The sequence below is a fragment of the Opisthorchis viverrini genome (assembly GCF_000715545.1).
Source record: "Opisthorchis viverrini unplaced genomic scaffold opera_v5_14, whole genome shotgun sequence".
Taxonomy (NCBI): domain Eukaryota; kingdom Metazoa; phylum Platyhelminthes; class Trematoda; order Opisthorchiida; family Opisthorchiidae; genus Opisthorchis; species Opisthorchis viverrini.
In genome coordinates this window covers 3,009,704-3,026,326 of record NW_008751670.1, presented here as the reverse complement: position 1 = coordinate 3,026,326, position 16,623 = coordinate 3,009,704, and the positions used below count along the sequence as shown (strand labels likewise).

Sequence of the window (16,623 nt, the reverse complement as noted above, 5' to 3'; positions counted from 1 at the left end):
ATCGCTGACGCCATCCGAAACCAGCCACGCTTCTGAGGCATCGGTTGGTCGAAAACCTGAAGACGCCTCACATCATCTACCCGAAGAGGCCATGTCTCGCACCCATACAACAACACAGCCCTTACTGTAGCCTGGTACACACGACCCTTAAGATCCAGTGAGATGCCTTTTTGACGCCACAAGTGACGCAAATTAGCAAACGTGATTCGAGCCTTTGAGATTCTTGCACTGACTTCATCAGACACACTTCCGTCAGTAAATTCGCACCATAACGTAGCCACTTAGACGATTCATTTCCCCCACTCCCTCAAAAAAAAACGACATCGTTGTCACACGTTTTGCCAGAATTATGTCGCTGCAGACCCAGTGCATTCGATTACAGTCAGAATTTGGTTCAGTAAATCTTCACATGGAACTGTTTTGACTGTGGTAGATATTGGTGTATTGTTAGGGAGATAAGAACATAGTGTGAGGACATCAAGCAGTCAGATTGTAACTGCTTCAGCTAATCGTTGAAGTTCTACAACGGAGAACTGTGAGGCGATATCGGAAACCAGGTTCACTTTAGTGAATTCTGCCCAGATGGCTGAATTACCCGCAATCCATTGGCTTGGCACCCCTAAGTATACCCGTAGATAAGCGTGGGCGTATGACCAGTCATGCACAAATCTCAAGAGTTGTCCACTATCATTATCAATTCCCACCATTTTTAACTTCGGTTGTTTCTCTAAGTCACCTGCTGTCGTCAATTAGTTGTGTTTATGTGGAAGGCGAGTTACTCTGACTTTCGAATTATGATGTGGTTTTGATTGCTTACAATGGAGCTGCTTTATAAGGGACGTAAATTATAGAACAGAAGAAATGTTTGCACTTCCTGCTGCCCTACATCTGTATCATTCGTCCACCTAGGTCAAAGCGGTTTGTCATTCCATGGTATAGTACATATGACATGTTGCAGCCATCCGGCAATTTATGATCATTCAGTGGAAAACCAGCTAGATTTCACTCAGGCGAATAGAAGAAACAAATCGCTCAGGACGACTTTAACCCTTCCGGTATTCGGAAAAACCCGAGTTCCGAACATCTACATTAAAGATCCTTTGGGAACCTGATAGAATAAAGTTTCAAACGAGGGAACGAGAACATAATTACTGCGGATAAGATGATCAGTTATCTCATATTTTTCGGGTGGGTTTTTACTTCTGAAATGCGTAAATTTACGCTACAGATCTTCCCCAATAGATATACCACCAGTAAATGAAGGTGCTTGATTACATTATTAACCAAAAAATTTCGAAACCTTCCCTGGACAAAAAAGGCATTTGCAGGTAACTTGAGTTTGCCATTTCTTTGGAAGGACACAAAATAATCAGGCTTCTGGTATGTGTAGACAACAACGTTTGTTTGGTGTTGACACAATAAATGGGTGAATATGGACACAGGACTGCAGTAAAACACAAAACGAATGCTCAGTTATCGAAGAAACATGTTCTCTCCTAGCGAACCAGGCCGCTTTCAGCGTTCCTCACTTGTGGTCTTTATACAGTTGAGTGGTCGCATGTGTAAAACTCTCCAACACCTTATCCCTTAGCTGTCCATGGTTTGCAGTAAGTCTAAAAATGTGATTGTTCAAAGCAGTAAGGCAATAGGAATCTGCGTCGGCATGTTGACAATCCAGTTGCGTTAAATGAATCTTGGATTGGGTTACTGGAGGGGGTCTCAGTTGCTTATTCAGGAATTATTTCGTTTTGTTTTTGTTTCGTTGGATCTTCACGAAGAGACTGGACCTCACCGTGGTGTGACGGTTTGCGCACCTCAGCGATCCATTGAGCTATACTGGAGAGTGTCCCGCGACACTCACAGAGTCTCTCACACCAGGCTGGTCAATGGTTAGAGGTTTGACGAACACAGTCTCCTGGCCCTCCAGGTTGGGGGTTGGAACATGTGGCGACTTGTTCCGTAGAAATGGTAATGCATTTGCATTTCCCGCCAAACACCAATGCCTTGCGGTTAGGCTTTTGAGCCAAAGGCTTTGGTTGAGGACCTTAATCGTCCTCTTGTTTAGGTGTGGGCGCCCTGGCAGTATCCCAGCACACGTACAACCATGAATTGCACATACACATAAACTCATGCCACATCGGCCGTCACGTGGTGCCATCAGTTAGAAAGCGCGTTTTCGGTTGTGTAACGGGTACTTCCATTGAAGAATGTGTCCAGCACCAGAAGCTGCGTTGGTTGGGACATGTGTTACGTATGCCGAACCATCGTTTCCCGAAGAGAGTACTGTTTTCCATGCCCAATTCGGAGTGGCGTAAACAGAGAGGTGGCCAACCCTTGACTTGGCAGAGGAGTATGAAGGAGATCACGAAACGCTTGGGTGCTGTCGGTGCTACTCGCCTTCCAGGATGGGGACCGCGTGATCCTCACTGTGCCTGGTTGGAGACACTACAAGATATGGCTGCCAACCGATGTCAGTGGCGTTCTTGTTGTCAGTTTCTATCCAGATTGCCTGAGTGAATGTCTGGAGGTGTAGGCACCTCGGAATGATTGTGTTAAGCTAGCACTAAGTCCCTCCCCCATCCACCTTTATTCTTTTCTTTACAATAAGGTTTTCAAATAAGTCATGGTTGTACGGCAGAGAAGCATCGGTGTTGAACACTGATGTCATGCTGTCGATGGTGGTGATGATGATGTTTCGTTGGATAATAGTTTAGATACGGAAGAGTGGCTTGGTGATTGACAGATGAATTGACGAAAGTAGATCATTCGAATGGTATGGAGGTGGTGTGAGTAATATCCAGTGAACGAAGAGTTGCAGTGGGAATGTTATTTCCCGGCCCAGCTTGAGGAAGGGAGTTTTTTTGCGACGTCCCACCTCGATCGTTTGATGTGAAGGTTTGACCCACAGGGTGATGTAAGGAAGTATATTTTAGTTCCGATACTCTGATCATAGTCTTTGACTCAAGCGTCTTATGCATTAAGCGAGTTATAGTGTTTTCTTGAGACCCTGTTCGGAGCCAGTTACTCAATATTCTGACCCGCTTGCTTAGGAGGATTATGCTGACCCGATGGCGCAGGGATTAAGATATAAATGTTCCACTGCTGCTCATTTCAGATGCGTCTGAGCCACTTGGAACTTTCGGTAGACTTCAGTTATAATTCAACCAAGTTAGATAAGTTACCACACATCACCGTCATCTCTTTGTCGATCGGGATGTGCGGTTTTTAGGGATGACCTTTTCTGACCGATTCTACCTCGAAGTGGGATAGACATGCCTATCACCTTGGGATTACTTTACTATCTTCAGACTCCCGTCGAGGAGGAAAGTATCACTCTTCTTCCGGACCCCTTTGTATCAAGGTTATGCGTTGTGCAGTGATTGGTGCCTTTCCTCTAACTCCTCTTCTATGGCTTCCCATGCGTGAATGTACCCTGTAGAACGATGTTTCAGCTGGTCTATCCCGGGGTCATTGCAGCACTCAAGCCCGACCACCACTTCAAGGTGTCAGTCTTCGGTCGGGAGGCGTGGTGTAATATTTGGACAAAACTGACGCACGGCCCACCGAAAGCTTGTGACTATCAAAAGCTGAAAGTGGATATGCCTAAATCTCCATGGCCTTTGTACTACACGTTGTTCCTCAAAGCGAGAATTGGCAGGAATAAAATTTAGTACCCATACTTTTGCTGTGGATTTTTCGCATACTTGTTCCATTTCCCCTGAACTACTTGCCAGTCTGGCTTTTCGTTACTACAACTTAAGCATATAAATATCCACAGCTTTTCAGTGTCATGTCACCACTGATTGCATGCATTTAACGCCAAAACTTTGAGTGCAACAGCACCCAAAACTTAGTCCTACCCTACCAAAGGTCAGCGTCACGACACGAAGCGAGAAGTTCGGTTCTTTAAGTTCAACATGAGTAAAACGTAGAGAAGTATTAGTGTGACCCGCAAACATACCTGTGCTGGTTAGGTTATTTTCCTAGTCTCGTACTTAATGGGCACTTAGGAACCGGATGATATGGTGATGCAACAACGTCGGGGAGGTAGCAAACTAGTTTTGGCACAAGGTTGTCTGTTCTAATCTTCATTTGACGGCCACAAAATCCCACTTGCTTTACTTCAAACAAAAAAGTCATTCATTTTGCCATCATCATCACCCAGGTCGTTGCCAACCACCTTGTCACTGTTTTGTCGCCTTGAATCGGCTGCTTAGTAATCTGTATTTTGACAATGTACGGTGTAGCTCACACCTATTTGGATTATATTAAGCTGTTCATACTACCTACCTACTTCCTTGGAACCCCAAAATATAGGGCCTTAGCTTTGTAACTTATCGACTTGTGTTGCTAGACGTGTTGTTATCCACGAAGACACTCCACTCTGACGTATTCTGACGGAGTGCTCTTTACTAACCGTTGTCGAATCAAAGTGTGTATGCATTTGATTCACTCGTTTCTGACCCATATTTGGGTGATTTTTTGGCCCCAAAAGTTCTTCTGAACTTACATGGTTCACTAACCCGGTCCACATGTAGCCCAGTTGCTCGTTTGTAGTCATTTTTTCCATCTCTACGAATTATCGTGTAGTAGCAAACCTGGGACGCCGTATCTCTTGACTTTCAAGCCTATGAGGGTTGACACGATATATTTCCGTGAGTGAATCGTACCAAACCTACTCTAAAGTACAGTTTAAGACCAAGTTTCCACACCATATCACCAGCTACATCGTAACCCTCAACAAGACCATTGGCCGTAGGCGGTTTAGTGTCTGGTTTGGTCTTCTCATTTCGTCGTGGGTCTATGTTATGAATTTCGCTCTTCATGCTTGGATCATGCGCGGGCATCTATACTAGCTGGGTTCATTCCACACGCGAAGGCATCGCATCATTCCTCCGCCCGCCATAACGGTACAAGCTCGCAGACGTTGCAGCTTCAAATAACTTTCAGTACGCTCACACTTTTGGTTGCCCTTAGACTTGGCTCTGGTGGGTTCTGGTGGGTTTTCACCCACCATCTTGGCATTAGTATACTTACAACAGTCCGTTGTGTTCTTCGGTGTATGAAGCCCTTCGGGGGGGGAAGGGGGGGCTAGAGCAAAAAATTTCGCACAACTACGTTCGTTCCCTTCGGAGAACGGTTCCAGGGCTATCTTTAGTTAGTGATTCATAATTATATTTTATGGTCTGGCCTACTGTGGACGGCTCCTGGTACATTCCGGATGCTTGGTTCGAACTCTGTACACGCTACCAACATACATCTACAACTTATGGAGCTTGGTCGTCCGTTAACCCCGTTGTTGGGATGAAAGTGCTATTTCTCACTTCTGGTCACGTCAAGTAAACAAGTGCAACCTTCCAAGTCAACCGAAATATTAGGCAATCTGGGCCGACCTTGCTTCGAATATGGCGGAGGTGTCTGGGTGTTAGGTGGAGCGAAGCTGGAGACTCTATGAATAAAAAAGGTTGCAAGCGATGATCTTACGGTCTCGACGTTCCGGCCGCTTCAGACAACCCATGTCAAGTACTTTTACGACCAGATGAATACACACAATCTGTGTACTTGTCTACAGACAGACGAATGGTGTCCCTGCAGTATCCTCAACATCATCCATAGTTGCCAACCTTTTCTTATGCCTTGCACGAACTTACCCACCCTATGCGCGTGCGGCTGACTTATGTCGATTGCCTTATCTATGCAGTTCAACCCAAAAGAAGCCTTTTTACCTACCTCAATGAATATCCTAGTAGCGGTGAGTTTCCGAGGAACATTTGATGTGACCATGGCGTTTCCCGCTTCTTAGTTTGCAGCCTGTTTTCAGTTAAAGTTATGTATTTGCTGTGGACACCCATCGAAAGCCCACACACGGGGAGATCCGGAATATGATTTTTAACCCTAGCACTACACGAAACCTGCTTTTGTTGCTTCCCTAGTGGATTATCCTTCAATGACTTCGAAAGACCCGTCAGGTTAGGCAAAGTACTGTCACGCGTCGGACAATAGATAATCGGAATAACCCGAGAACCAAGACAGGAGAATAATGGATATATATCTTGGAGCCATATGTATACCTTAAAGACTTGGTATTTCTAAAGACACCTGGAAGATTTAAAAATCCTATGAGACATGTATTGCCCGAGCCATAGCAACATGAACGGGTAGGAGATCCACAACCCCTCACAAATTGTATTTACGAAATTCGTTGCGCAGATTACCCACATTAACGCAACATGCACAGCCAGAAAACTGGTTGCTAGAACAGGTGAACACAAACGTCACGTGGATTTGCCTTCGGTCCCAGTGCACCTGAGCAGAATCATCAGGTTGATTTTGTTGATGCCCACGTATTCTAACCCGGCTTCAGTTCATATCCGCAACATTTGTGTGCTGAGACGTCAGAAACAGACGTAATTCAACCTCAGTGATATGACCAATGTTCCCTTCATTTGGATTGGACGGACCACATAAATGATTAAGCATGGTTGCCGGGCCCGATGCCGGGATCTGGACAACCATTCATAGATGATCTCCGAGGTCAGTTGCCACCCCTACATCCGCCAACCGATATTCTCAGTCCATCATCTACTGCGCAGCCACGCCCACACACACATGAACACACTTGCGCACTCAGGTTAGATATCAGAACTAAGGCTATGTTTAACTAGGTCACGATACGGACTGTTGTGTGTTCTTGTTTACGCGTTCCTGCAACAACTCTTGATAAGGGTGGCCCACGGTAGCCGAGATGTTGGGACTATAAAATCACACTGTATGTGACCTCTATATTGTGTTTGGTTTTAGGATGGCTGTGGTCATCAGAATTTATTGTCATCCTGTCACCCATACATGTACTTTTGACTTGGGTGCCCCAAATAGAATTTTCTCGGGACCGCCGACTGCTAGGCCTGCTGAGACTGAAGTCATTCTGTCAATTGATTTTGTGCGTTTTTTCTTCCTCTCTGAGTTAGTTGGCGTACAATGATCGCATGTTATTGCAGACTATCCTGGATAAGAGTTTTACTGCCCAGTATCATGTGGCATTAACTGTTTTCCATCGTGAAAGGCCTTGATATACCCTCAGTAGCTACACAGCATTTCATTCCCGCAACTGTCAATAGATCTCTTAAGGGGGCGCAGTTCCTCTTGATAGTTCTCCCTGCAGAATATTCTGAATATCATGTTGCATCGTGCATACGCGAAAAACATCTATTGATACAAGACAACTCCTTCACTGCACTTTTCTCCTGCCTTCTCTTAAGTGGCAAAGCAGTTACCGTTCGTGATTCCTCTGTGCTTTTCTTTTTTCTTAGGAATTCTTAGTGTCGCTCACATTCAAATTTTCTATTTACTCTAAGCTAACCATTCAGATGATGTATGTTGAGTCCATCTTACCGGACTCCCAGTCTCCGCAAAATACCCGGGTCTTTTCACTCGGTACCATGACTTTATTTCAATTAGTTATTCTATCAGCAAAGCCTGCGTGACTATTCCAATACTCTGACGTGAACATATGGACTTGACTGTTACGCGTCATTAACTTTCCGTCCATTGTTTAATTTTGAATACTGAGGTTCTTCTGCTTCGTTCTTCACTGTTGATTCTTACAATTCACTCTGTCTTATTTAGGAGAAAGCACTTCTCCCAATGTTTGACATCGCCTATCAGGGATTCGCAAGTGGAGATTTGAATAATGACGCCTGGGCAGTGCGCTACTTTGCATCCCTGGGCATGGAATTATTTGCCGCGCAGTCTTTCTCCAAAAACTTTGGATTGTACAGTGAGTCTGTGTTTTCGTCACGTAATTTATGGCTTGTCAGCTTTGAATTTTAATTAGTTGACATCCGCAAACGACCTTGCGTGACGCTGTTCCTTCAAATAGTTTCTTTGCTGTTTAATCATTTTATTGATCCTTCCTACAATAGTATATCGTTTTAGGCCAGCTAAGTGTGAGGATAAATATTCATATATTTATCAAAATGATGAAACTGCAAAGCAGTGATCGTTTATGAGGATTTTCTCCTGGTTGCAAATATAGTGATTCCACTTCAAAGGAGACCGTCTGTTTCCGACTCCGTTCCCCTTCGTGAAGGGAATTTCGCACCATATAACTCTGAACCGAAGATAGGCGAATAGTACATATTTACTCTATCTGAGACGCTCAGATATGTACGTTATCTTCTAATTGATGGTACCAAGTCAACCGTCCGGTTTAGCCGGACGAATAAACATCCCAAGGCTTTCGGGCTACTTTGATGATCATGCGGCAGCAATTGCAGTGAAGCGAATGCCGTTGTCTGACTGGTGGCTCGCGCGAAACTAATCTCAATGTCCGATGCACTGTATTCCAATCAGAAACGTGACCGCTGCATGCGGATGTTGGAAGACTGTGTGTTTGACCAGTGGTGCCTTCAAATCATTTCGTAGGTCTGGTGGGAACATCACCTCAGTAGTGCTGAAGTACGCTAGATTATTTCCAGGACAGGTCACTCTCAGTAGACGGGCCGGTCACACTTCACAGGTTACGCCCATTAGGCCATGTACTTCGAATGCCAGAGTGACTGAGATAGCTCAGTGGCTAAGGCACGAACCTGGTGACCGGAAGGTCCGTGGTTCGAACCCAACATATACATATCGATCGTTCCTGTCTAGGCTTGGGTAACCTGACAGTATCTCAGCCCTTGTGCTTCTTTTGGGTGACATCGCGGCTAGACACCGGAATGGTGTTATAGCTGAACGATTTGTATTGTTATTATCATTATTATTATTACTAATATCGTGCTAGAGGTTCGCCTGCCTTGCAGAGCCATCTTAGACAAACCATGCACCGGGCTGAGACGACCCAGAGACGGTTCATCTATGACTCGGTAAAGGAGCATGAAAGCCCTTACAAGTCAACGCAGTCGCATTACTGACGGCCATCTCCCCAAACGGGAACCTCGAGGCGCGACAAGCCAATGCTCAACCCCGATAAATATGGCTGCCCCGCAGTCAGTGGTGGCCCTTCACCAAAGCCATGGTCTTCACTGCGTAGCCCCCCAACTCCCGTTTATATTTAACGAACTGATAAGGCCATCGCCCCGAACGTGTGGCTCCCACTCCCTTATTTTTCTTGTGCTCAGTGAACGCAACTGCAGCAGCTGAAACCGGTTCCACTTCAGTACACGATCGATGGCTGAAAAATTGAACTGAATTAATAGTCTAAAGTTGAACGAACTGGAACTATTGGTTCCTGTTGACAGGTTAACTTCTTAAAACATGTCTGCATTAGTAACGAAACCAATCGGAGAACAACACAAGCCAAGTTGTTTAATGTTTTTTTCCACAAAGGTTAGAATCGAACATCTGTTCCCTAATCTCAACATTAGCATCAATGCAGTCGATGTTTTTATCGTTTGTATTCGTCAGTTCAGAGATAATGCACACATTAACTTAGAATCGATATTGGTTTGCCGTTCGAGGCAAACTCTGGACTTATGGTAATGCTAAAACCATCGATTCGTGTCATAGCATTTAGCCAGACCCGGGGGTACTTTTGCGAACAACTGTTCATTTCATCCCACCTGGCGGAAAGTGTTCAGATGTGTAAACATTTTGTGGGCGCGCATAAACAAGTTTCTTCGCATACACTCAGTTACATATCAATTCGATTTTCACGGGAGACTCAACTGAATCTCTCGTTTATGATATTCTTCAACTGAATTTTTTTCCAAATATCTGTCCATTCGCTCAAACTTAGCTCGAATGTTCCTTATTTGGGTTCTCAGTTTCAGTTCTGAGTGAATCCCCCAAAGGCTGAATGGGGGCTTCGAGTTCTTTTAAGGAATTAGGTCGTTCGTTGGGTATGCAGATTGTATGCAGACCTGACGGTCCGGGGAGGAAGAAGTTAGTCAAATGTAGGGTCAGAACATAGGTGAAAGGGAGGAGGTTGTATTAGTCAGATGATATATCACAGAAAGCGTGATCAAAAGCGACAGAGGCAATGAATTTTTCAGAATCCAAAGGATATTTGTACAAAACCAACGAGAATCCCAGTCATTTAAGTAGAGTTAACTGTAATTTTGATTTACTGTGCATTCCATTTTCACGTTTTTCAAATAAACAATTCCATCTGAACAAGGTCTCGTTTAAACACGTAGTGCAGTTGCAGATGGTGATTATTCACTGGTCCCTATTTTGGTTTTGTTCTTACTAATGTGTGTTCACTCGCTGTTTTTCGGCCTCATCGGGTAATCAGAGATCGATTTTTCGCTAGTTGCTCCTTGTCCACAACTAGTACATAGAATGTGTACTGAGTGTGTTTTTGCTTTCGGACAGCGGACTTGCCAGTTCTTCTCTCATTCCACATAGCTTCAGAAACGTCAAGAGTGAGACAACAGTGAGACAATGTAATAAAATAAATTTTTCACTGGATAACTTGGCACACACCTGGTACACCCTAGTTTCAGTTTGACTTTCCCACGTGTACACTCTCCTGAAGCGGTGTGGAAGACAATGAGAAACCTTCTTATGTAAGCCTAAAACAGGCCGCCCGATTTTTTCGCTCTTTGGTCCATCGCCTAGAACAAACATGCTGCGTGGCTCAACCGTAAAAAAAGTTAAAGCCTTAGCTTCCCCCTGTAACAACGAAAATTACGGTCTCTACCTTGTTCACACGTACCCGGGTTAGGTCAGCTGCTTCGTCAAGCACAAGTAGAGCACACCAATCCATCACTGATGCACTCCTGGCCTTGAATGAATTTTAATATGGGATCAGGATGAGTGGAGTTAATGCACATCATCATGTGTATCGGTTTTAGGGTTGTAGTCAAGGCAAGGGACAACAAAGCTATAGGCATAAGTTCGTGGGCGGAGGTGCCCATATGATTGTGTGTGTACTTTAAACCCGGAAATAAGACGGCAACTACGCCGAAGTGACCTGTTTTTATGCTTTTTTCGAGGCGAGGCTTCATACGCGCCCAGCTGTAGGTGATGCCGCAAATCACTGCCGTTTAAAACGAACGGCATTGCTGTATGTTTGGGCTAGGCACTAGCTGTGGACTGACCGCTACATCCTTTGTTGTCAGAGGACTAATGGGCGCGCATTAGTTTGCCTATAAACAAGGTATTTTATCTCCGAAAGGGATGTATAGAAGTTGTCGAGGTGGGGATTGGCAGTCGAGTTGGGATTCTTTACTTGCAGAGCCAGACCTACATACCTTGCCTTACGGGGGCTCATGGCTCTGCTGAGCGGAAATCACTATCCGAGAAGATAGGTCCTCCAAGTGAAAAGTTAGTGCCTCAACCATCGAACAACCCCATCAGTGTATTGCATCACGTCGGTCGTGACAGAACTCTCACTAAATTGTATAAACGCTGTTTAGTGGCCGGTGGGCCCTACTAGGTCTTTCTCTCTCTCTCATTTTTTCTGACAATCCCGCCATGTAGGTATATCTCAGATGGGCCCCATTACGGTATCCTGGTCAAGTCTTTGAATCGACTTCTGGAACCAACGTACAGTGTTCATCTCAAAATTTATCTGTTAGCTTATTGGCATACATATGAAGGCGAATTATAGGTTTTTCTGCGAGGAGTGAGGAATTGAACAAATACCTCTTTATTACACTTTGGTTACATTTTTCACCGAGGGCTCACTGTGGACTGTTTTAAGCCAGGGCTCTTGAGACTTACCAAAGCTGGTTCACTATATATTTCGAACAATCGTTTTAATCTTTACTGTCATGCCAGCTTTCATTTTCCATTTAAAATACCACCTCATAAGCCGATATGCTGCAGAGCTAGTTATGACCGAATGAACCACCAAGTGTGGAAACAAGTTTCTTTTTTTCTCCGAGCGACGGTACGAACTGAGCTCGAGCATCTTGAAACCCTAATCAAACATGTTGTCGAAATCAACCGACGGACACCCATCGCCCCAAATAGTGCCTTTCTCAGATTGTTCGGTTACTCAAACCTGCGTATCCACCCAGACCCCATCCATATTGATACAGGACTTCTCCCCCAATGGAAACACATTCAAAAGTACTAAAATGTCTTATCAACTGAGATGTTGCTTCGTGGGAGAGGAGACTAGTATTAAATATTTCACGCTTTGTATAAGAGTAATAAGACTTCTGCGGTATCCAGGTGTTTTGAACAGTCATGAATGCAATGCGGACTAGTTCGCTCGAGTAAATGTCTTTAAGGCATAATGAGGCCGTACGATGCTCATCATTCTTTATCAACCAGGTCGCTGAAAGTGAGATCTTCTGACTTCTGGCTAAACTCGAATGAGACCTTTTAGAACATCAAGTTTATCATGAAAATCTGGTGGCGAAAGCGACGGTAGTTATTCTTGATTTGACAAATATCTAGTTCTCATGCGTCACTTTTTCCTATTTTTTAACGCTTTTTGACCTTTACTTTACTAAAAAGGACTCACTAACTTTGCGGGATTACGGTACCTATGATGCAGAAACAGATTCACACGCATCTGCACTTCATCACCCGCTTCACAACGAAGGCACAAAAGCAATCTACTTTAGCATAACACCTGTGTGGTTACGAAATACCCAAGAGGATTTCTGATCGACGTCACTCCGATCCATATTTTCATAAGCTTCTCATCCGAACTTTTGCTGAAGTCAAGTGTTACTGAATAAATTATTACCCTTGATGCGTCGGTTAAAGGCATTTTATTTCCACATACAACTATCGCCAAGTCCATGGTACACTCAGCTAATTGGCCACGGTTGTCTACCTCTGGAAATGCCTTAAGAGAAACTACTGTTCTCGACCCCTGGAGTAGTCACCTCTACGCAAACTACGTTTTCCGGTCAAGATCTCTCGAAAGTGGCTAAAAAGTTATTCATTCCACCTTTCCAACGAACGACCAGTTCCTTATGTTTCTCCTAAGTAGGTCCGCGTAGACAAAGCACGTAGCTTGTGTGATTGTACAGATTTGTTTGTCGTATGGGAGGTAGGCAGTTGACTGCACTTGATGTCCCACTTTCCCACACTGTCCGAAGCTATCCGAATGTGCTGGTTCTCTGTTCTGATTGGATCAAGACCATTACACATATGGTGCACGTGATTCTTTGATACAGTGCGCAGAAATTGAAATTCTCCCCACCATACCCTAGTTACTGTGTTCTTATTCGGTGAGTAAACGAACTGCGACCTGTTGTACCTGAGGTCAACTTGTGTATAGTAATTCCAATTTGAACTGTTCGGTGTATCACGTAGGAAACCTGGGGGTTCTGGTTTTAATAACAAGCATTATTTCAGTTTTTACATTTATTTTTTTCCCCGACTCCTCTGGAAAGATCACCTTTTAGAAGAGACTGCTTTTGTGCCGTCTCTTTCGGTGATGTCTTCCGAGGAGACAACGCAAGTTTGAGTTTTGTTTGATTGGGTCAACAACAGCGAGATTTCCCCATTCTATAGCAAACAAAAGAGAAGTTTCCGAACTAAAAAAATAGCAGAAACTCTTCACACAAATTTCAGAATATTTTAGCGTCAGTAAATCAGGCTTACAATTTGACAGGGAGAGTGGAAAGTGATTCAGTGTTGTGTCGGTATTCAGGCCTACCACGGCACACCGCTACGTGATGACTGATGACGAAACGCCTGCAAAAAAATCGCCCAGCTCACTGAACAATTCAACCTCCAACTTCACAACCTAAGCTACCAACCCTCTTCGCTGATGCGATATGGTTTTACTTGCTTAATGCAGCGAAGGTAAGGAAAAAGCTTCTGGAGAAATTAACAGATTGGTATTGATGGCTTTATAGGTCATGTGCAATTTATTCAACCATCCAACCTTTACAAACCAACTGATTTCTCCCAAAGAGTGGACAACAGATACGTCTACTCATGCTTTTCCTGCTCCTTACCTTCAGATAAATTTTCCGCTGGTTGGAGTGTCCTACTTTCTTCTTGTGACGAAGCACCTCCCAATTAGGAGTAGTTTCGACATTTTCCGTCAGTATTCCTTCTCGGGTAGTTCAATGTCATTAGTTTGCATATCAATAGCCTGGCCCGTCACTTTTACCCTGTTATTCATGCTACATCTTGACCGACCGGATAGTTCCACAGCGTTTGGCTTTATTTGAGTGCTCAGTGAGGCCGAGTGGAATGGCCCTATTCTACGGATATATGTGCTAAGTATATTCTACAATGGACAAATACACACTTCTTGGTACTGTCAAGGTGATTTTGACCTTGGAATTAAACCATACCTAACTTAACAGATAAATCCATTCGTTCAGTGACTCAGCGCACGCGTCCAGGTTGTAATAGTCATCTCTATGTACACTGCCCAGTAATATGTCGTTTGTGAAGGACGTTCTGTGAGTTGATAGTCATTACTCGGTCGCCCTTCAACCGTAAACCAGCATTTGACCTTTTTTAATCTCTGTTCCGTTCAGTATGCTTCCGAGATGTAGGTTCTTTGTTGAATCTGCTCATCGCTGTGAAAGCCTATATCTATTTACTTAATTTGTGCCCACAACATAAATCTGTCAGCTCTCGAGAACAGTAGTTCTCAGCAGGAAGAAAACGATTCCTTGGGTTCGCAAAGGAATGAAGAACATCAATTTTAAATTACCACCTACTGGTCCCACTCATTTGATGTNAGAACAGTAGTTCTCAGTAGGAAGAAAACGATTCCTTGGGTTCGCAAAGGAATGAAGAACATCAATTTTAAATTACCACCTACTGGTCCCACTCATTTGATGTTTGCATACCCTGACACTTGCCATTTCATATCCACTAGTTAACAGGATTTACGTCTTCCTCAAGCGTGATCCGACCGTGCGTATTTTTCACTGCAAAAGACGTTAGGACCCTTACGGAATATATCAATGTCAGTCTACATGGGTAAACAGACACCGCCCTGGGGAAGTAACGTGTTGCCCTTTGGGTGCAGGTAAAACTTTTTCTGCATTCTCACTACGCTCGTATCAGGGTTGCACGTGCTACTCGTGCAAGACCGAAACACGCTTTCGGTCCCCTCAACATTTTACTGGCCCAAACATCTGCTGGTCGGAACACTCAAGAAAGTCGCAGCAATTCCCCGTTCATGGTCGTGTTACCGCCCTAAGTAGAATAAGCTCATCGACAACAAAGTGAATATTGAAATGCCACGAGAGCCAGAATGAAAAAAACGAGTAACGGACTGGGCGAAAAACTCACGTACCACCATGCGTGGTCTGAAATGAGATGAGGTTCATAGTTCATCGATTTGTTTGTTCAGTTTATTGTATAACCGAATTCTATTTGTCAGAGCTTTAGCTCGACCGATATTTTTCAAGCCAGGTCTTTCATGCATTATTTTACTATTCGTTATGTCATCAGCTGGGCTTATAGCAGTTGGCTATATGGCCGTTAATCTTGAATTCGATGTGCGTGAGCTTGCCCTAACTGTTTTTTCTGTATTCCACCTCACGGTAAGTTAGTATGGTAATTGTTTTGCTGTCTGTCACTGCTATAGGGAAAGTATCTTTTCTGTCTGTTCGGAAGTGTGCACTTGGAGGTCAAACTGAGGCTAGGGGTTCGAAAATGGAGGAGGGAATTCCGCACTTGTTTTCATCGACCTCGAAGTTAGCAATTGACAGCACTGGGTATATCTTCAAAGAACAGCTGATGGATCCCTAAATTGCATCATCATTTATAACCGCTTTGAACTCTTGAAACTATTCAGAGGTTAATGTTTGATCACTCTCTTGACTGGGATTTCACTGGCTGGTGTTCTGTTTATGCCTAGTGATCTAAGTGCAACGTGGAAGTCTCTGTCCAATAAAGTGAAACGAAGGATTTCGCATGAGCTAATTGTATGCTAAATCATAAGAGGAAGGTATGGTAAAAACGACTTGGTTTATATGTGATCACCAATCTCTCTTGCCGTACAGTGGGCATTAACTCACTCACTCTGGCGACCATCTCAGAGACAGGGATAAATCGGTTCCAAAGATGCGCTATACATCTGTCCTCCACCATCGACAATCAAATAAAGCATCCGAACCCATTTTCAGCCAGTATTGTTTCACTGTTCATTTCGAGTTATGAGAAGAGTTCCAGGTTATCACGGGCGATTGACAACTGCGACTTGTGCCTGAAGCGTGTAGTAGTGAATGGGTATCAGGTGAAAACTGAGCTAATCAGAAGAGGTCTCGCTGGTTGGTTCTGCTTCTGCCTTAAAACTCGCCTGACAGGTAAAAAACTAGACGTCCCCCAGCCATAAAATCAATGATTGTCTACCAAATTCTACTGAAACGTCGAATTTTCATTCAGTTCGAAAATTTTTCCGACAGATTGAAGAATGAATACTATTCGCACTACTCCCTCATAAGTTCGCTTGACGAGCGGATTACCTGGAAAAAGCCTAGCCGTTCAGTCTTCTCTCACTAGGCTGATTTTTGTCATATCCTGGTCCGTCGATTTCTTTCTCGAGTTCTTTAATCTGAAACCCACTCCTTATTATGGTGATGAAATGCTCACTGTAGCTCTTCTTTTAGGAGTATATTGCTTGATTCAGCGCTGTGAATTTTTCTGAATGAACTTTCGTTGCATTTTTTCAAGAGAAGAGAAACAACCGCCAAAAAATCCAAACTTGTAACTCAGTCACTTGGTCTGATAAGGTTCTCT

At 44.0% G+C, this 16,623-nt stretch overlaps 1 protein-coding gene across 1 annotated transcript in view; it reads left to right on the top strand.

The window, feature by feature from the left end:
- T265_01360 (hypothetical protein) overlaps positions 1-16,623 on the top strand; it is a gene marked incomplete at both ends in the record, with an annotated part of 31,667 nt that overhangs the window by 5,308 nt on the left and 9,736 nt on the right. Inside the window, one exon of the mRNA XM_009165366.1 lies at positions 7,627-7,777. Within this exon, the coding sequence (XP_009163630.1) occupies positions 7,627-7,777 (151 nt within the window). The remainder of the gene's footprint in view (positions 1-7,626; positions 7,778-16,623) is intronic.